The sequence below is a fragment of the Scleropages formosus genome, chromosome 16 (genome assembly GCF_900964775.1).
Source record: "Scleropages formosus chromosome 16, fSclFor1.1, whole genome shotgun sequence".
Taxonomy (NCBI): domain Eukaryota; kingdom Metazoa; phylum Chordata; class Actinopteri; order Osteoglossiformes; family Osteoglossidae; genus Scleropages; species Scleropages formosus.
Window position 1 is genome coordinate 17,241,369 of NC_041821.1, and position 18,602 is coordinate 17,259,970.

Consider the following 18,602-nt stretch of genomic DNA (forward strand, 5'->3'; position numbering starts at 1 on the left):
TTTTATTATATCTTTCTGGCGTCTCCTAAGGCTGCCGGTTACCTAAGCTATCACTGGGAGCTATTGCTAGAGAGCAAGACACAATAATAAATAATTTAATTGGGCGATGCAACGAAAAAGAACCAATGTGTCAGCGCACAGGTGAAAGAAACTAAACAGCAACATGGTGTGAACCGAAACAAGTTATTATGCACAAACGCAAATTAAAATATTTTAGCATCGTATCGCATTCAGAGACGGCGAACAATGAGAAAACTGCCGATAAGCTGCGACGTAACGAAGACATAAGAAATGAATGAGGCGGCGGCTACGTAAACCGAAACGTCATTTAAACGCGTCGAATATTCTAGATTGAGTCGAAGAGAAGCGCGTGGGACACCGTTCGTGCTGTCGAGCTGTGCGGGTCACGTGCTCCGTGCTCAGCGAAAACGTACGATGTGGAAAGAGGCGGTAAGTGTCCTTGCTGGATGCCGCTGTGGTTGTGTGCGCTGGAGCGCTGATGGCGTTTTATTCTAGAAATGTTCATCGAAATAATGCTTACACGTCACACCTTTATTTTAAACAACATTCGAAATAAAAGATATTAATTTCTAAATCATAGAATGCAGTATATTTTCGTTTCTCACTTTACACACGACAAAACCATTTTCACATATTGTTGTACAGACTCACAGGGTGTATGCAGTAAAATATTTTTTAAGGATATATAAGGTAATCGTAAATACGGTGTAAGGACACTTCAAAAGTTTTGCAAATTTAATATGCACAAACAAATGTATAATTAATATGAGCAATGCGGTAATATAAATTAAGATTTAAACAATAGACACATTGCACGTCTAGGACGTTGCAAGCAAGGTTGATCGGTTGTTATTACTGTAGTCATATCCTGTATATGTACATATATGGCTTATTTTAACATTTCTTTCAAACACCTACATGATAGGCGAGGCACCAGAACCTTTGAGAATCAGAATGTCCAGTACTAATAATCATGATATATTTATTCTGTCTTTGGTCTATAGAGACAAAATTGAAGTCACATATATGCATCTTTTTAATCTTACAAAGTTGTCTGTGACAACAGATTTTCATCATTTTCAATTACAATTGAATTTCTTTTCAGTTTATTGTTTTTCCTTTTTCAGGTGGCTGTATTAACAAACTGCAGAAGTCGTATTGATTAAATTATACAGAATAGTATAGAAAACTTTACACTCTTGCAGTGACCTCAAGTCAAAATATGAGCACCTGTTTTACACTTTCATATGGGGAAAATATTCGTACTCCTCCAATATAAAAGAAAAAAAAACCTCACAATTTTCTCAGAATGAAGTTGAAACTGACAAAAGTATTAGATATTCACCATTCTTTAGTTAGCATTTAATACAGCAGAAACTTTGCTTGTGATTCATGTCAACATACAGTATTTAAAATAATATAGCAAATTAAAATAGCACGCACAAAAATATTGGAACGCTTAATAACCCAATACTTCGAAACGCAGCCGTTGGAAGCAATAACAGCAAGCAAGTGCTTTCTGGAGCTCTGAATGATAGTTTTACATTTCTCGACTGGTAGTTTTGACCGCTCTTCTTGAACAAACGACCTTCTCCTATGGGATTCAGATCAGGACTCATAACCGGCTTCTTCAGAATGGTCCAGTGTTTCCTTCTCATTTGTTCTTGGGTTCTTTTTGAAGTATATCTTGGGTCATTATCCTGCTGGAGGACCCATGATCTGCAACTGAGACACAGCTTTTTGACCCTGGGCTGGAAGTTTCACTCCAAAATGCTTTCTGATTTCATGGTGCCATCCACAGGTTCAAGGGGGCCACACCAGCCAGTGCCAGAGGCAGCAAAGCAACCCCAAAACATCACCAAGCCTCCTCCATGTTTCACGGTAGGGATGTGTTCTTTTCTTTGAAAGCCTTGTTTTGTTTTCTGTGAACACAGAGCTGGTGTGATTAATCGAAAAGCTCTTGATACAAAGAACGTTCTCCTAAAAGGGCTGTGACTTGTCAACATGCATTTTGGCAAATTTAATTTGGATGTTTTAGCGTTTCTCTCTTAGAAGTGGGGTCTTTCTGGGTCTTCTACTATGGCATCTATTTTCATTCAGACTGTGACAGATGGTGCAACATGAAACTATTGCACCTTGAGCTTGAAAGTCGCCTTGGATCTGTTTTGAAGTTTTCCTTGGTTCTTTCTCCACCATTTAAACAGTATTTTCGTTCAATCTCTGCCCCGTTTTTCTTCTTGCAGCCGCGTTCGTGGGTGTCGGCGACAGTCCCATGGGCCATAAATTCTTGATAATATAAGCAACAGTGCTCACTTGACCATCAAGGAGATGGTGGAGATGGTCTTGTAGTGTTCATGTTCACCATGCTGGTCTATTACCTTCTTTCTAACTTTTACAAAAAACTGTCTGGTTTTACTTCTCTCTTCACACACAGTGACACAAAACAGCATCCTGAGTGGTTTTCTCCATTTAAACTGGCTGCATGAGTGATTGCAAGATTTAAGGCAACTGTGACAGTAATTAAAAGACAAGGGTCTGCTTGACATAGCAGTGCAACGCAATTACTTCTTAAAACTTCTGAAGGCTGACAATAATACTGTCCAGGCCATTTTCACTGTCTTCATAGAATCGGCAAGAATTCCGTTGTTTTCACAGCTTTTTCCGTATCCACTGCAAACCAAAGAAATGCATCAAGAGATGTTAATTTCAGCACTTTTCAGGAAGGATGGTGCATTAGTCAAATAAAATGCCAAGGGTACCAATACTTTTGGCCACGTCTCTGTGTGTGTACAATGTATATGTGTGTGTGTGTGTATATGTAGAGTATATGTCCTATATCTCCATATGTACATATGTAAGTCCTACACACTGCTTATACACGCACAGACACACACACCTAGAGCGTCTGCGCAGGCACGACGCATGAAAAAAGCCTTCATCTTGCTCTGACGTCCTAGCTTTCAGCAGCACACCGACCGTCACACTCGGCTCTGGGAATAGACACCTGCCTTTGGCGAGGAGCGCGCCTTTTTCCGCTGTAATGTGAGGGAATTTGCTCCGCAGACGCATCGTCCCCAGGCCACGCGGCGGATTATTGATAGGGACTCATCTCGGATGGGATATTGTGCCGCTGAAAGGACTGGAGACACAAGACAAGGGGGGGGGGGGAATCCGTTAGCCGAGCCAGGTAAGGAAAGACCGCGGTTCACCTGGTTTAATCGGGGAAGGGTGGGCTGTCGTTTGTGTTATAATGTCGCGTCGCTGTCCTCGTGCGGTGAGCTGTAAGTAAGTGTCAGCACGTGAGAGGCCGCAGAGCCGGCACGCCTGTCTGTCGCTGGCGCTATGATGACATTTATTGCCGTCTTTATTTGCGGTTACGGTTATATCGCAGCGGCGGTGGGCTGCGCTCGCCCGTCTCCAGTCTTTGGGATCGGTGAAGACGTGTCCTCTAAATGAAGCAGTTCATGTTGTATCGCTGCTCTCTAATGAGGGGGTGTGGAAGTCGAAGTGCTCTGTGGGGGGCACGCATGATCATGGTGGAGCGCTTTGTTCGCGCGGGTGGACGGGCTGGGCTGCGCTGCGCAGGACGGGGGGCCGCTCGCCGCCGGCCGCGGACACACGGACGGTTCCGCCGCTGCACATCACATGCCTCGCTGTACTCAAGAGACAGAGACAGAGCCCACTTGTCGTGCTCATGGAGCTTCGCGGTGGTGAGACGCCCAGGCGCGGCTTGGTTTTACCACCACAGTAGAGAAAGAGAGAGAACGGTACGGGGCCGGTGTCGCGCATTAAACACTGCGCGCTCTCTCTCTGCGCCGCGGTGGAAGCGCAGCGGCATCTATTCAATCTATGCAGTTCGAGTGCTGGTAAGCACCAAAGTAGGTCTGCTCTAGGCTATATATGAATTTAATGTTCCATCCCTTAATAATGTGTGGAAATTGTGCTATGTAACTTCCTTGCATCCTCAGAGGTTCGATCGCGCTAAGCATAAGGGAACGCAACGAGCGCGCAGTTGAGATCGGATCCCCTTTGTCTTTCATCATCCTCGGCCCGGGATGTTGCAGCCCAGCAAAGCTACGCTGCCGCCGGGGATTTTTCTGCAACTGCTGCTCAATTGGAGTGAGTGAACCGACCTCTGTGTAAAGGTTCACGCCAAGTTCAAAGCTGCGTGTGAAAGGCGTTTCGTGGCCGCACACGTACGCGAGTCTGTGTGCGCGTGTGTGTGTGTGCGCGCGCGCGCGCGCGCGCGAAGGAAGCGCGTGAGAAAGATGGAGGCCGGTGCGGCGACACCGACTGCAGCCACGAGTTTCTGCGCTCAGTCACAGAAATCACACTTCACTTGACCGGGCCTGCGTACCAGCATCATGGTAATATTGTGTGTGTCATTTTTGTTTTTTTTTGGTATAATTACCTTAATGTATTTTTGTGTTTAAAGCAGCGATCAGCAATTTATAGGTGCTAATCAGCCAGAGCCAGATTAGTGTTAATCCTTGTTTCTTAATGTGGGCCATGAGGAATAGACTGTGGCCTCCCCGCACCCACATGCATTCAAAGAAAGAGCTCTATTCCGCTTGGAATTCACAAATGTCCAGGGTTGCTTTTCGTGTGATTTCTCTTACTGGTCCACATCCTTCTTATGTACACATACACACACAAATGTGTCACCCACTTCCAGTGCAAATTACTTGTTTCCTTTTCATTCTGAGAACCTTCACCTTCAGTTCTCTCATGGCTCATTCAGTACATTTTTAATTCATGTTCAGTCAAAATACCTTGTTGCTGAATATTTCACAAAGGGCCCCGGTGATTTTTTTCAAAGCAACCTTCTTAAACAGAACTATTTCAGTAAAGGTCGCTGAAAATGCTGCAGAGAATAAATGGCTAAAACGCAATCAAGCAGCAAGGAAATTTACTGAGAAATGACACCAAAGGAGAAAAAGGGTAGAAACATATTCCTGTTTTCTAAGAGGTCTGTTTTTTTTTTTTTTTTCTCGAATATTGTAAATCGAAATTTCTTTTGAAATATCAGGTGTGGCAATGCAAACCCTGGAGTTTTACCATTGATATTGATAAGAATAGCTGGAGAGAGTTCTGGAATCATTATTTGCTCTCATCCTTGCAACAGTGCAGTTGTGGTTAACCTCAATGGAAAGTGTTTATTTACAGATTACTGTATACAGCAGTGGACTGTTTTTTGACAGGACTTACACACTTATGTGGTGAGTTGGTGATGATGGTCTTTGGTTTGAAGCGTTACTTTAAGTAGCAGAAATAACTATCAGTAACGTCACAACTAGAGGAATCTTTGCTAGTGAATGTTATCATAAATTCACCTTACATCATCACAAATTAAATATGTGCGCTGATTTTTTTGGTCCGTTTTGCTGAAACCATAAGTTAATGTAATTCCAATACAGTATGTATTGTAATGAATCCTGTAATACAGCATTTTAATTTTAGCTTTGGCTTTTTGTTTTTGTGTATGTGCAAAAATAAGCGTATTAAGTGTCCACTATACATATATTCCTATTGAGGTTTATATTGCTATAGTTTATTCGTTGTTACACAGAATCACAAATATCAGCTTTAGTTTTGTTTTTTGGTCAGCATGGTCATGATCAAAGACTCTTGAAATATTCAATTCTTTATTGTTTTATGAAGTAAAGCAAATATTTGCTGAAATCTTTGCATGTTGTCTGTAAATAGCTTCCTCATGGAATAAGTTATATGGTATTTGAAGGCATGCACCCGAAGCAGTGGCTTTCGGTTAAAACTCATTTTACAGACCTCTTAGTGGCCAGTGTGGTGCAGGCAATGGCTGGCTTGAGTGTCCTGGGAACAGTGGGAGCTTGCTGATTAGTTGCTAGGTAACCCACAATTACTGCAAGTGTACAGTATGTGTTACAAACTTTGCAAGAGTTTGGCTGTATTTTACATTAAAATCAAGGAATCCAGACTGCTACAGAAATCAGTAGCACCATAAGAAATCAGCACCATAAGTTTTCAGAGGATTCCTTTGTTAAATAAAAGAAATACAACAGTTCACCATAAAATAAAATAAAATAATGAATTTGTTGACTGCTTTCTCTGTTGCTATAAATGTTCCTGTTGAAATTGTTTTTCTGCTTGCGTCACTGACCTAAATTTTCACTGCATAATTACTTCTGTTTTCTAAATTTGGGACTTGGCAAATTCTGAGAGAATTCCAAAAATGGGATGAAATGTTTTCCAGGTATTTTTTTTTTTTGCATATGCTTTTTGCTTTCTTTCACTTTTACTGAATATTTTCCATTTAATGTTTTTTATAGAGCGTGTCAGCTGTTGAATGATTCATTAAAGCAAACAGGAAGAGAGATGCATTCTGCCATGTTAATTGAATAGTTCTTCTACAAATAAAATTAGCTAAGCATTATTTTCCTTGAATTGTCTGAGATTAACTGGAATTTAAGGCATTTTCTTAACATAGTGCTACAACAGTATGCACCACAGCATCAGATCAGTGTTTTAAGTGCATTTTTATCTCTTCGTCAGGATACTGCAAAAAATGAGTCCTGTAGTAGGTAGTTCATTTTTCTCTAGTAGGATTGTATTGGTAAAAAATATGTGAAATCATTAGCTACTGTAAGTATACTGAACTGTTTCGTGGTGTAACTATCTCGTGCTTCTGCGGGACCCATACTGACATTGGCATTTACTGGCATTTAGTTACAGATTGGCAGATTATATACCATTTTATGAACAACTTGTAGTCCTCAAAACATGAGTTCTCGGTTTAAAAAAAGGGAAACCTGTTACATGTACAAATTACTGCCAATTGCATTATGAGATTAATTTTTCTGGTTCAGTTCACATTTGCCTGGCGAACATTAAGAAGGTTCATCATGAGCTGCTTTAAATTAAGTCTCTGGTAACTGATGAAACAGATTTTTTACACTGTTTCAAAGAGCGATTGCAGTCATGAATCTTTTTCGCCAAGTACCTATGATTTCCTTGTGTAGCAGAAGATGTGAAAATAGTATAATCAGTTTAATTTGTTTAGTAAATATTTAAGTTTATGCAATTTTTGATCTCATTGTAAGTGAGTGGTGAAAAAGGTAAGCATATTTGTTTTGCTAGTGAATTCTTAGAATGATGATTAGAAAAGGCATGGTCGTTGTCTATAATAAGTCAAAAATATGTTCCAGTGGAGTGGCACTGCCACAGTACTGAAATCCTGCAGTCAAATTTATTTTTAGGTACATTTTTAGGAAAACTTGAGTCTATGTAATTTTTTTCTTCTTAATGTTCAGTGACTTTTCAGTTTTTTTTTTTGTTGTTTTTTGCGATGCCACATCAAATGAATATGCTGACAGATTAGAAACAACACTGGTGATATTTAAAACCAGTTGATGTTTCAGAGGTCTGGGGAGTAAACTTACCAGTTTTACTCATGTTTTGCTTGTCTGTCTTTTAGTTATGAAGTTTGGTAGAAAACTTACTGCAGAAGCTATGTTTTTCCAAAATGCATTGTATTTGGGTTGAGATACTTTACCCCTTCACATTAAAATACTATAAATTATTTTTGAACTGGCAGGTCTGGGGTTCGAGTCCCGCTAGGGGTGCCTTGCAGCGGACCGGCGTTCCGTCCTGGGTGTGTCCCCTCCCCCTTCAACCTTGCACCCTGTTTTGCCGGGTTAGGCTCCAGTTTGCCACGACCCCGCTCGGGACAAGCGGTTTCAGGCAGTGTGTGTGTGTGTGTGTGTGTGTGTGTGTGTGTGTGTGTGTATTTCAAAATACACAGAATAATGGGTTCCTAGTTGTAATCAACCATGGTCTCAGTTTTTCCTAGCAGGTACATCATCTTCTGCAAAATAATTCAACTGTAAATCAGTGAGTAATAAGCTATTTAGTTTGTTAAATAGCTTCAAGATGGGGCAAAGGTAATAACAGTTGCCAGAGGAAGGGGGTGTTTGTATGTGTGTTGGTGCTGTAGGGTGAAAATCATGGCCTGGTGGCTATGTCAATGTACAATAATAAAAGAAAGAGTGTAGACACAATTACAGATTTTATTAATTAAAATTTAAAAATTATTATTAATCTTTATTACACAACTGGAATGCTGTCATACCAGTTCTGAACTGTGTGCAGTGGGATATTACACTGTTACACTGTACAATAAAAAATAGTCCAGTTCTTTGAGGGACAAAGGAGATGGAAGCCTACTTCCCAACGTTCATACTCCAGAACTTCCCAGTTGTGATGATGTTTAGATCTTGTGACTGGGGAGGCCTTGGAAGCTGGAATGTGTGCAGTGTAGGGTGCACCTGGTCCTGTAAAATGGCCTCATATTCCTTGGCTGTCGTACAACCATGCAGAGCGATCACTGGACCTATCGGGACATCTGGTCTTACCGTTACGAATTCCCCAACATCTTTAACATGTTCAGCTCCTCCCCGAAGTTTAAATGGTCTTTGGAGATAAATCATCTACACCTGGCAGCTGAATTTGGCAGTGAAATGCAACTAGCCACACACATCCACTGTTTCTTTCTCATCTCAAAGAACTCATTGTACAGATTATAAATTAATGTATAAGCGATAGGTGGCTTCTGCAGGAAATCATTTTATCTTCGTTTTACCTTCATTTCCAAAATACCCAGTGCTTAGACCCTACAGACTGCCTTGTTCTACTTCTGTTGCTGTAGCATCTATGTTGTAGTTTGCTACTCTGAGAAATCTGCTTTTTTAGATCTTATATTCCAGAAGGCCTTGTTGTAATTAACAGTTTCGACAACGTACTGGGCAGAACAGTGCTGAGCTTTGCTGGTGAAAACCTCTTTCTGTAAAAACTGAAATTTTCCAAAATTCATAGATTGGTGTTTCCATAAAATGTTTTCATGCATATGGTTTCTCTTTGTTGAATGATGACTGCGGCTGGAACATGACTGTGCATTTACTTTCAACAGCTAAGAAACACCTACTGAAATTATAGAGCACCTAACTTGGAAATAATCTTCGGAGCGTGTGCCTCGCTGACACTGGTAACTCAACTACCAGCTCTCATAACAAAGCATTATGCTCCCATCCAATCATAAATGTTTCTGAAGCGCACGTTGATGCCGTGGATGCAGAACGTTCCAGTGTACTGATTGAAACAGACATCTGAACTCAGTGCTGGAGTAGGTAGTGTTCCTGCTGTGTGCGTGACACACCGCACTGAATGAAACAGCTGTCATGGTTGAGATTGTGGAACTCAGCTGGCACTGATTTTGTGGAACAGGTAGGCTTTATTTTATCATTGCTTCTTGTGTTCATTTGGACCGTCTCTGGTCCACTGTATGAACAGTTCCTTACCAACTATACTTACGTGTTTCATAAAGAATTTTGCATTGCACGCAGAAAAGGTGCAACTTGCAGTGTTTGTTTTAAATGGTTTTCTTTTCACGTCTTCACTGATTTGTATGCATCTGAAATGTTAAAAATGCTTCTGCAACACTCATCCTTTTGTAATTTGAAATCAGAGAATTTTATGAGCGACACTTGCTAATTATAGTTATTGATGTTAATGATTTAGTAAGTTTAAATGTAACTTTAACTTATTTTAAGGATATGACGGGTTATCTGAAATGCTTTTTTATTTTTGTTGGTACCAAAAGTATGAGATGAATGGTTTCAACTTATCAGCGTTTTGGTAAAATAGTTGTTGATGATCAGGCTCTGCTGAAATAGTTCATTCACTTGGCTAGAGTACTCTCTGGTGCATCAGGGATTGGCTCTAGACCATTGCAGCTCTTCATTAGGGCAAGCAGAAATTGAGAATGGATGAAAAAAATCATTCAATCATCCATAGTTTTCAGTATTTTAAACTTTTTAACCCAAATGGGATTTCAGAAGAACAGTCGGCAGCTGAGCTGCAGCCTTTCTCAGCCCCCGTTTTTATTTATCACGATCACAATTATTAATATAACTCATGGTTACTTGGTCCAGATTTTCATTTACCTGGTCTGAGACATCTGGTTCGGGCCCATGACATTTGGTCCAGCGTGATAAACTGAGACTCCGTTTGAAAATTGTGCCAAGTGCCTGTGTGAGAGAGACTTTGAGATGCACTGCATCATGGGAACTGGATACCCATGCGCGCAGTTGCGTTCTGGCCATAGAGTATTTACGTTTGTTTGCATTCTCTGTTTTGCAGCATTGTGCTTTAATTTTTATATTATTAATTTCTTTAAATGTGATATTAAATCTTCATCTTTCTCAATTTAATCCACACGTGCTATCGTGACAAGGTCACATGCTATGAAATGTATTTTTTTTTTCAAAATGTATTTTATATACAATAGACCCTGTGTTTCTGGGGGTTTCTTGCATGTCCCCCCATGTTCTCACAGGACAATGACCTTTCTGCAAATAGCTCACTGGTACCTTATAGACCTAGTAAAATCTCTGTCTCACACACACACACACACACACACACACACACAGTCTGAAACCACTTGGCCCAAACGGGGCTGCAGTGAACCGGAGCCTAACCTGGCAGCACAGGGCGTAGGGTTGGAAGGGGAGGGGACACGCCCAGGGGGGAGGATGCCAGTCCATCACAAGGCACCCCAAACAGGGCTCGAACCCAAGACCCACCAGAGAGCAGGACCCAGCCAAGCCCGCTGCGCCACCGCACCCCCAAGTAAAATTTCAAAATAGCTAATTGTGTGTGTGTGTGTAATTAATTTCTCCAGATATAAAATAGAAAAAGTTAATTATAAATACACATTAAATAACATAAATACATGTTAATAAAGCTAATTAAGGTTTGAAAAAGTCATTTCAAATGTCTGTCTCTGAAGGTACACGTTACAATTTTATTGTTCATCTGAGTCAACATTACTTAGAGTCTTCTGATGGTCAGCCGGTTGCACGGTTTTGGAAAGCATAGCCTTTTACTTTCAAAACAGCATTTGAAGCCCCAAGAGCCTCAAGGTCCAAGCCCTTTTTTGCAGCCAAGATTGGTAAAGTTGCTTTAGAGAAAAACACAGTTAATTTGAATAGCAGCTGTAGTGTGGAGTATGTGTTCAAGCCCCTTGTCGGGCTGTTTAAACATCTGACGCTGAGTTCCTTTGTTTCTTCCCCTTGCAGATGTTAAGGACTTGGTTGTGAAGATGCTCCCTTTGTGGATCATGATGACGGGTGTGTTTGGGGCACGGGCTTGCACAAATCCCAGTATCTGCTTCAATGAATCCAAAGACTACTGCTTTTCTGCCCGTATCAGGAGCACTGTATTGCAGGGCCTGCCTTTTGGAGGGGTTCCCACCGTCCTTGCCCTCGACTTCATGTGCTTTCTGGTGAGTCTGCCTTCCGAAGCCCCAGTCTCCGTTTCGCGTGGGCCCTGTGTTATTATGAAACTGAACTACAAAAATGCTTCAGGTCAAACTTTTTGTTTTGTTTGAAACCCTTTCTTGGTTTCTGCTTTATTTAAAGAATGACCAAGACTGCGTTAGGAGGTTAATACTGGTTATCATTTAGCTTCCATTTATTGCCAGTTTGTCTTCAGTGTGGAGTCTGACAACAGAATTTTTCAGTAAGTAACAGAAGGGCAGTGATAAGTCAATAAAACAAATGTTTATTATTAGAATACTTTTACAGAGTTGACATTATACAGATATTAATCTGTAAATGAAAGAAATTAGTCCGTATTCTATTCTTTGAAGGTTAACTTTATTTGATTCTCTTGTCGTGTCGTTGGTTTGCTATCTATTCACTAATTAGATAACAAGCTTTGCTTCAAGCAGAACTTTCTTTTCGACCTTAGCAATGGAATCATTTAAACAGCTGTTGAATAACAGTTAGCTTGCTGCAGTAAAGTAGCTATATACCTTGCATTTAGGCAAATGTTTTCTACCTTCGAATATTGTTGTTCTTAAGAAACCACTGCTTTTCTTGAATTATCAAATCAAATGGTTATTTGGGGCAGATGATGGTCTGGTGGTAAGAGCTATCATTTTGCAATTAAAGGACATGAATTTGAATCCCTGCTCATGCTGTACTTTGATAAAAGTGCTAACCCTGAATTACTGCACTGAAAAATTACCCTACTCTATAAGTAGTTAGTGTGTGTATATCTACCTGTAGACCAATCACAGTTTGCGTTATATATCAGCCAATAAAAACAAGCCTCACAATAAAGGCTAAATCATACAGAAGTTAATGTAGCCACATTTTATGTTTCTTAAAATCCACATATAAAGCTGAAATAAAAAAGCTCTTTAATACTTTCATCCATCCATCCATCCATCCATCCATCCATCCGTCCATCCATGTGCCTGTGTAACCAATCCATGGTTAGGCAGATCCTATCCCGAAAGCCTGTTGCATTTGGTGCATCATGGACAGAGTGCCAGGTCATTGCAATGTAGCTCTTTACTTTTTTTTGATTAATTTAAAATTAAAATGAAATGTAATTCAAAATACATGAAAATAACAGTGCTCTCTCACACGACCTGGCTGTTTGGGTTCAGGTTTCTGTCTGGATCAAGTTCTGCTGAGTTTGTGCAGTTTTTTTTCCAGGTGCTCTGGTTTACTCTCACAGTCCAAAGACATGTGTCCTGTACAATGCAGATGTAATTAAGGTGAACAAAAGCCTGCAAATCTTTTATTGGCGGAGTGGATGTTTCTTTTTCAATGAATAGAAATACAGAAATCTTATAGAGTCTTAATACTTTATATAATCTGGATGATCATTGCTGTTTTGCTTTGTTTTACTCCAGGTCCTACTTTTTGTCTTCTCAATTTTGCGCAAGGTAGCCTGGGATTATGGACGCTTGGCTCTGGTAACCGACTCAGACAGGTAACTAAGTAGTGCCATCAGCAAGTCTCTGTTTATTATTGATACATCACAATGCCTCTTACATTAGTGACACTGATTGTTTTTTCAGGTATTCAAGGGAAGAATTTTCTGAATTTGTATCACAGTATGTAATATCATTGGATTGTAATATCAGTTATGGATGAGTGACCCTTTGTAAGTAGTGTACAGTACTATCAGTGAAGATCACCTTGGTGAATAGGGTGTATGGGATGATAACACTACATAGAGTTCATTGGAAGTCCCTTTGGAGAAAAACATCTGCTAAATAAATAAATGTAAATGTAAATATTCTGTCCTCTGGTTGTTATGCAATCACTAATCATGGTTGGTCATGGTCATGGTTGGCTTTTCTGCCTTCATGCTTTATAAGTACTCACTAATGGCAGATGACATGCTATTGTGAATCTCTTGAGGCATACACTCAGCTCTCATATCATGGGTACAACATGAAAGTGATAATGATAATATATACCCTTTTTTCCACAGTGTGTGATTAATTCAGTACAGCAACACTTACAGCTGTTATGCAGTCATTGTGCAGCAAACTGTACAACCACATATGCATGCAGGCCCCTCTACAGGTATTTCTCAGCAGCATAATTCCCATCCTTGGTTACCAACAAATTAACAACAGCAAGACAGTGAACATGGGACACTCATGGGAACATTTAAAAAAATTACTGAACACAATGAATTCATTTACAGAAGCTTCCAAAATGCTTAGTGCAAGGGAGGAATACTGTACGTCCTGCTTCTTTGCACACACTCAGTCAGTTGCAACCACTGATTAATGTATGTGGCACATGCAGTCTGTTAATTTGGTATATGCCTAGATACATTCAGTTCTTGCTGAAATTGAGTCCAGAGCGTGAATTGGGGTATTTAAAACCTCTTGAAAAATCTAAAGTCTACATGCTTTCTTTGAAATATTTGATTTTTGAACTATATGAAGGTAATTGGTCTTCAATTAATGTCCATGGAAGTGATTCTGATTTGATGTAAATAAAGTCTGCTGCATCTGTAGGATTTTCCTGCAGGTCTAGTGGTGGCATATTTCAGAGATAACCACAGTTTACAAGGAGCAAACAATATATTTTTCCATGATCTTATTGCTGAAGGGTGCAGATCAGGAGAGGGATGTAAAAAAACAGGAACCCTAAAGTAGTTTCAAAACTTCAGGGAAAATAAATGGCCACTGTCTAAATATTAATATTAATATATTTTTATTAATATATTATTAATATTAATAATAATGCTTGGGTGGTAAGATGTAAGCCATTTCTCCTTACAAAGAGAATCTAAGCCTAATTCTGGAAGACATTTGCTGCAAAGTTGATAAAGCTCATTGCCCATAGAGCACAGTATCTGCTGTCAAGCATGGTGGGGGTAGCATCATGCAATGGGATGGCATCACTTCAATAAGGATAAGGGCTCAGGCCAGAATAAAGGAGATAATTAATAGTTCTAAATCTTAAGAATTTTTTGTGGAAAAACCTGCTGCTTTCTGCAAAAAAGCTGACATTAAACGGGAAATTCACCTTTCAACATTGCAATTTGAAGCTGACAACTTAGCCTCGGAAGCTCAATGTATTAGACTCCGTCACTCAGAGTCATGGTCCTCATATGAAGGAAAATCTCTGGACTGTTTTAAAATGAATTGTGCTGACCCCTCACGTTTTGAATGTGGTTGAACTTTTCTGCAAAGATGACTGTGTTAAAATTACTATATCTTGATACACTTAGTTTATACAGAGCTATTCAAACAGGCGTACTGCTGTTAACAAATCAAAATATGAAAGCAAAAGCTTCCATTCCATTAAATATTACTTAAAGAGTATGCATTCTTATACGAGTAAAGCATGGAAATTTCTTTTCTTGGGCACAGGGATGGGAGTTTCAGACTCCCCTTCAATCCAATCCCCAATTCCTTGCCTATATTTACAAATTGCTTTGTGAAACTGATTTGTACTGTAACGTCATTTTTGTTTTCAGTGCGCAAAAATATATATTTTGTCATGCTTGAGTAATTTTTCCTCATTTATGATTTACTATGAAAATAGAAGAAACTATTCTGTGGCTTGAAGGAAAGGAAATTGTTTTTTTCTGTTTATATAGCTATATTTTGCTGGTTTCTTTTTTCTGGCTTCGTTGTTTACTTTGTGTTAAATTACATTTCTTTTGTAAGTTATAGGTTGTGAGTTCCGGTTGCATCTTCTAGGTTCTGGGACTGATTTCATTTGGAAAATCTGATTATTTGACTCCATGTTACCGCAACAGTGGACCAAGTGCCTTAACTAAAGGATTTAATGCTTCTTATTTAGTTCCTGTTTTGCCTAAATTTCTTCGAAAGTGTCCTCTAATGTGTGTGTTGAATCCTTTGCCACCCTTGCCCCTTTCTATGCACGTGACTTTAACCAAAAATTACAAGAACAAGCACTAAGGACTATGAACCAGTAAGAAGGTAATGGGCATCAGGATGTCACTTTAATTTATCTGAATAAGACCTGTTTCCAGATCTCTTTCAGGATCACTGGTATTAAACAGTTTTGTAATTTTATATATTGACATAGATTTAACTATACAGGTAACTATGCAGTTAACTGTACTATACAGTAGTACTGTTAACTATGTCACTGAGGATAAGTAAGTTTATTTGATACTAAATGAGTACAAAAGTGTTCAGTCCTTGGAGTTCTGTAACACTGGTCATTCCAGCATATATTATTCCAGATAACTGATCCTGCTGAGGTCTGGGTAATAAGTTTTGTGTCATAGCTTTCCCTTTGTGTACTGTACGAATGTAATTGGCATAGTCAGTGCTCCAGTGGAAACTTTAATAGTGCTTTCTTTGTTAACCTTCACATTAGATGTCCTGTCTTTAACAACCATGCTACCTGTTGCCTTTAAATCATTTATAATTGAGAAATCTCTTTTTCTATTATCCAGCATTATCTGGGACAGCCCTTTTGCTTGTATTTTCTACCATTTTTGTCAGGTAGACAGAGTGGTGCTTGAAAGTATGTGAACCCTGCGGGATTGGTCATTATTCTCATATAAAATATTATAATACTTATAAAATCGAAATCTGTAATCAACTTATAAAATTAATAACTGATTATGATTTACCCATTAACTGCTTCACCAGTTTCTACTTACCTGCTTGTTTTAATCATTGCAATTTGGGGTTCACTTATTTTTGCACCTGCACTACCTCAGTTTTTCCGTACATGCATGGTTTCCTCTAAACCAACACATGGAATTGGTAATTAAACACCTATTATGTTAGATGAGAAAGATGGTTTCTCATTCAATAACCATTTTGTGGTAAAACTAAGGATACATACTTTCATACATACACTGTAGCACATGGGTTGTTAAATTCACTTGGGCCTGAAAAAATCTGCTTCAGAGCGTGGTCTGTCAGATTTATCTACAACATTAATTGCACAACAATTCCTACTCTAACCTGGCTAGACAGAGGTAATGTTAGAGCAATACAGACATGTTCTTTATAGCCTGTGGTTCTCCTGAATTGTGCCGTGTGATACATCTTCTGTTCCCAGTGTGAAACAGCATGAAAGTGTAAATGAAAGTCTCCATAAAACAGCGCAATTGTAAATAACGTAGTCTAATTGTGGCATCTCCATTTGCCATAAAGAACCAAGTCATGTGAGTCTGTAGTCCTCAAAGTGTACTTGGTCTTTTAAATGTTCATCTAACTCATTAATATGCAAGTATCAAACTGCTCTGATCTTTGATTCCCCTAGCATGCCCATAGATTGCCCAGAGAAAGTACCTTAAATAGACTTTTTCATTTGCAACCTAAGGTACAGTACAACCTGGAGACTCAAAAAAGTTTTTCAAAAACTGCATTTTTGGTGCAGCCTCAAAAATGAGCAATTTGCCTCAGATGTGAATTCACTTTCAAAAAATTTTAAAACTTAATACCAAGTGTGAAACATTACTTTCGTGCCAGAACTAACTTGTTTATTTATTGTTTCTAGTGTGGCCTCAGCTTTGCACTCGGAAACACCTGATCGATATGAGCGACTCACCTCCGTTTCCAGCTCCGTCGATTTTGAACAAAGAGACAATGTAAGCTGGCTAATTCTCCTCAGTAGCCACTGGTCAGACCTCTCTCAATCCACATGGCTTTCATAGCAGTCCCCTCCATGTCTGATTTAATTACTTAATTGGCTTTGGGGGCAGTAACCATTGCAAATCATGTGGGATTAGTGTATTTGGGGACATGTTGGCAGGGGGTCTCTGGTGGAGTGATCTCTGCGGGATTCAAGATGATGTGCAGGAGTGGTGGGGGAGTAAAAATAAATCCCCTTTAATCAAAGTGTGTGACTTTCCACACAGGCCTAACTAGGCCCACCCTGTTGCCTTCAGAACCCAACTCCAAAATTTCCAAACCCAGCTGTCTGACATACGTAGAACTGTACTGAAAGTCTGTCTGGAGAAGACTATTCATCTCCTCTGTACCACATGCCATGCTAAGTAGTGAAGCGCATGGGATTTGCTATAGAGGAACTGCAGTATATCACGTGGTGGACAGTTTAGTGAACAGGAAACGCTTATTTCTACTGAACTTTGACTCAGAAGTAATTGGGAAGATTGTTTATTGCTGTATAGCAAGACTGCTGCTGAAGGTAGCTGAAGACCTGTTGTTGCCCTACATTTGAAAATCTAGAAATCCATGCTCTTGTTATTTTTAGCAGCTTTGTACACTATGTTATTGGCATAGACCTGAAAATATGTAAAATGTGACTGTCACTCTTTTGTGCATTGAATTTCAATTCTTGCCTATGTGACTTTTACCAAAAAGGACACAAGTTAGCACAAAGGAATATTAAATGGTGAGAAGGTAAATCATGACAGAGTTTCCCTTCTGAAAGCTGTATTCTGACTGACACATTGAAATTTGTAATTTTTCCGATGGAGTAATAAGTCTGAAAGGTTTCTTTTGATCCAAGAGGACAAGCCAGATCACATGGTGGATGGCAAAGTGCTAATCTGTTTTAATCTGTTTATTTGACTGGGTTTTAAGACAGAGAACATGTTTCATTTGGACAGGTTCACAGGGAAGCAAATCAAACAAGTCATTAAGGACGAATTGCATGAGTGGATATCCATAAAACTGCCATACTCATATTCACTTTTATGTAAGATTGTTAATAATGTGAAAGTATATCTTGTATATGTGTTGACTATTCAAGGAGTGTTTGACAAAATCTGGTGATATTGAAACTGGTGTTTGTCAGAAAAGTGTATTAGTAATTTACCTCTGTATAATTATCCCTATTTCAAAAGTATTCAAAAGTATTCCTTTTTTTTTGGAAATAAAAATAGAGGTACCATAACTGAAATCCCTCTTTACAATTTCATTACTTCAGGGCTTCTGTTCTTGGCTGACAGCTGTCTTCAGGATAAAGTAAGTAATTTGCAGGATAATGTTGCCGTTGAGTCCTGTGATGATGTGCGGAAAAAGGAGAACGACCTGGCCAAAGATCTAACTTCATCAAGGTTTATAAATAACCTTGTGATCAGATATGAGTAGGTTACAGTGTGGTACTGGGGCATGTGAGGAAGAAGGGCTCAGAACAGCCTGAAGATATGCGGGAAATTTGTGCTTTTATCCATAGTATTTACAGGAACGGTGACTGGTGAGGGATGATAACAGTAAGGGACTAGATGTGGGGAAGGTCAGGGAAGTGGATTCACTCTGACATGGACAT

At 39.4% G+C, this 18,602-nt stretch overlaps 1 protein-coding gene across 5 annotated transcripts in view; it reads left to right on the forward strand.

Moving 5' to 3' along the window:
- Positions 1-386: 386 nt before the first annotated feature.
- LOC108933785 (CSC1-like protein 2) overlaps positions 387-18,602 on the forward strand; it is a 37,989-nt gene continuing 19,773 nt past the window's right edge. For 2 of the 5 annotated variants that reach the window (XM_018751105.2, XM_029259100.1), the window contains exons 1-5: positions 2,907-3,208; positions 11,133-11,338; positions 12,761-12,840; positions 16,866-16,956; positions 18,261-18,298. In XM_018751105.2, coding sequence (XP_018606621.2) covers positions 3,136-3,208; positions 11,133-11,338; positions 12,761-12,840; positions 16,866-16,956; positions 18,261-18,298 — 488 coding nt within the window. In that variant the 5' untranslated portion in view covers positions 2,907-3,135. Of the gene's footprint in view, positions 451-1,822; positions 1,903-2,906; positions 3,209-10,669; positions 10,684-11,132; positions 11,339-12,760; positions 12,841-16,865; positions 16,957-18,260; positions 18,299-18,602 lie in introns of those variants that run through there. The other 3 variants (XM_018751103.2, XM_018751107.2, XM_018751108.2) reach the window with 3 other exon arrangements.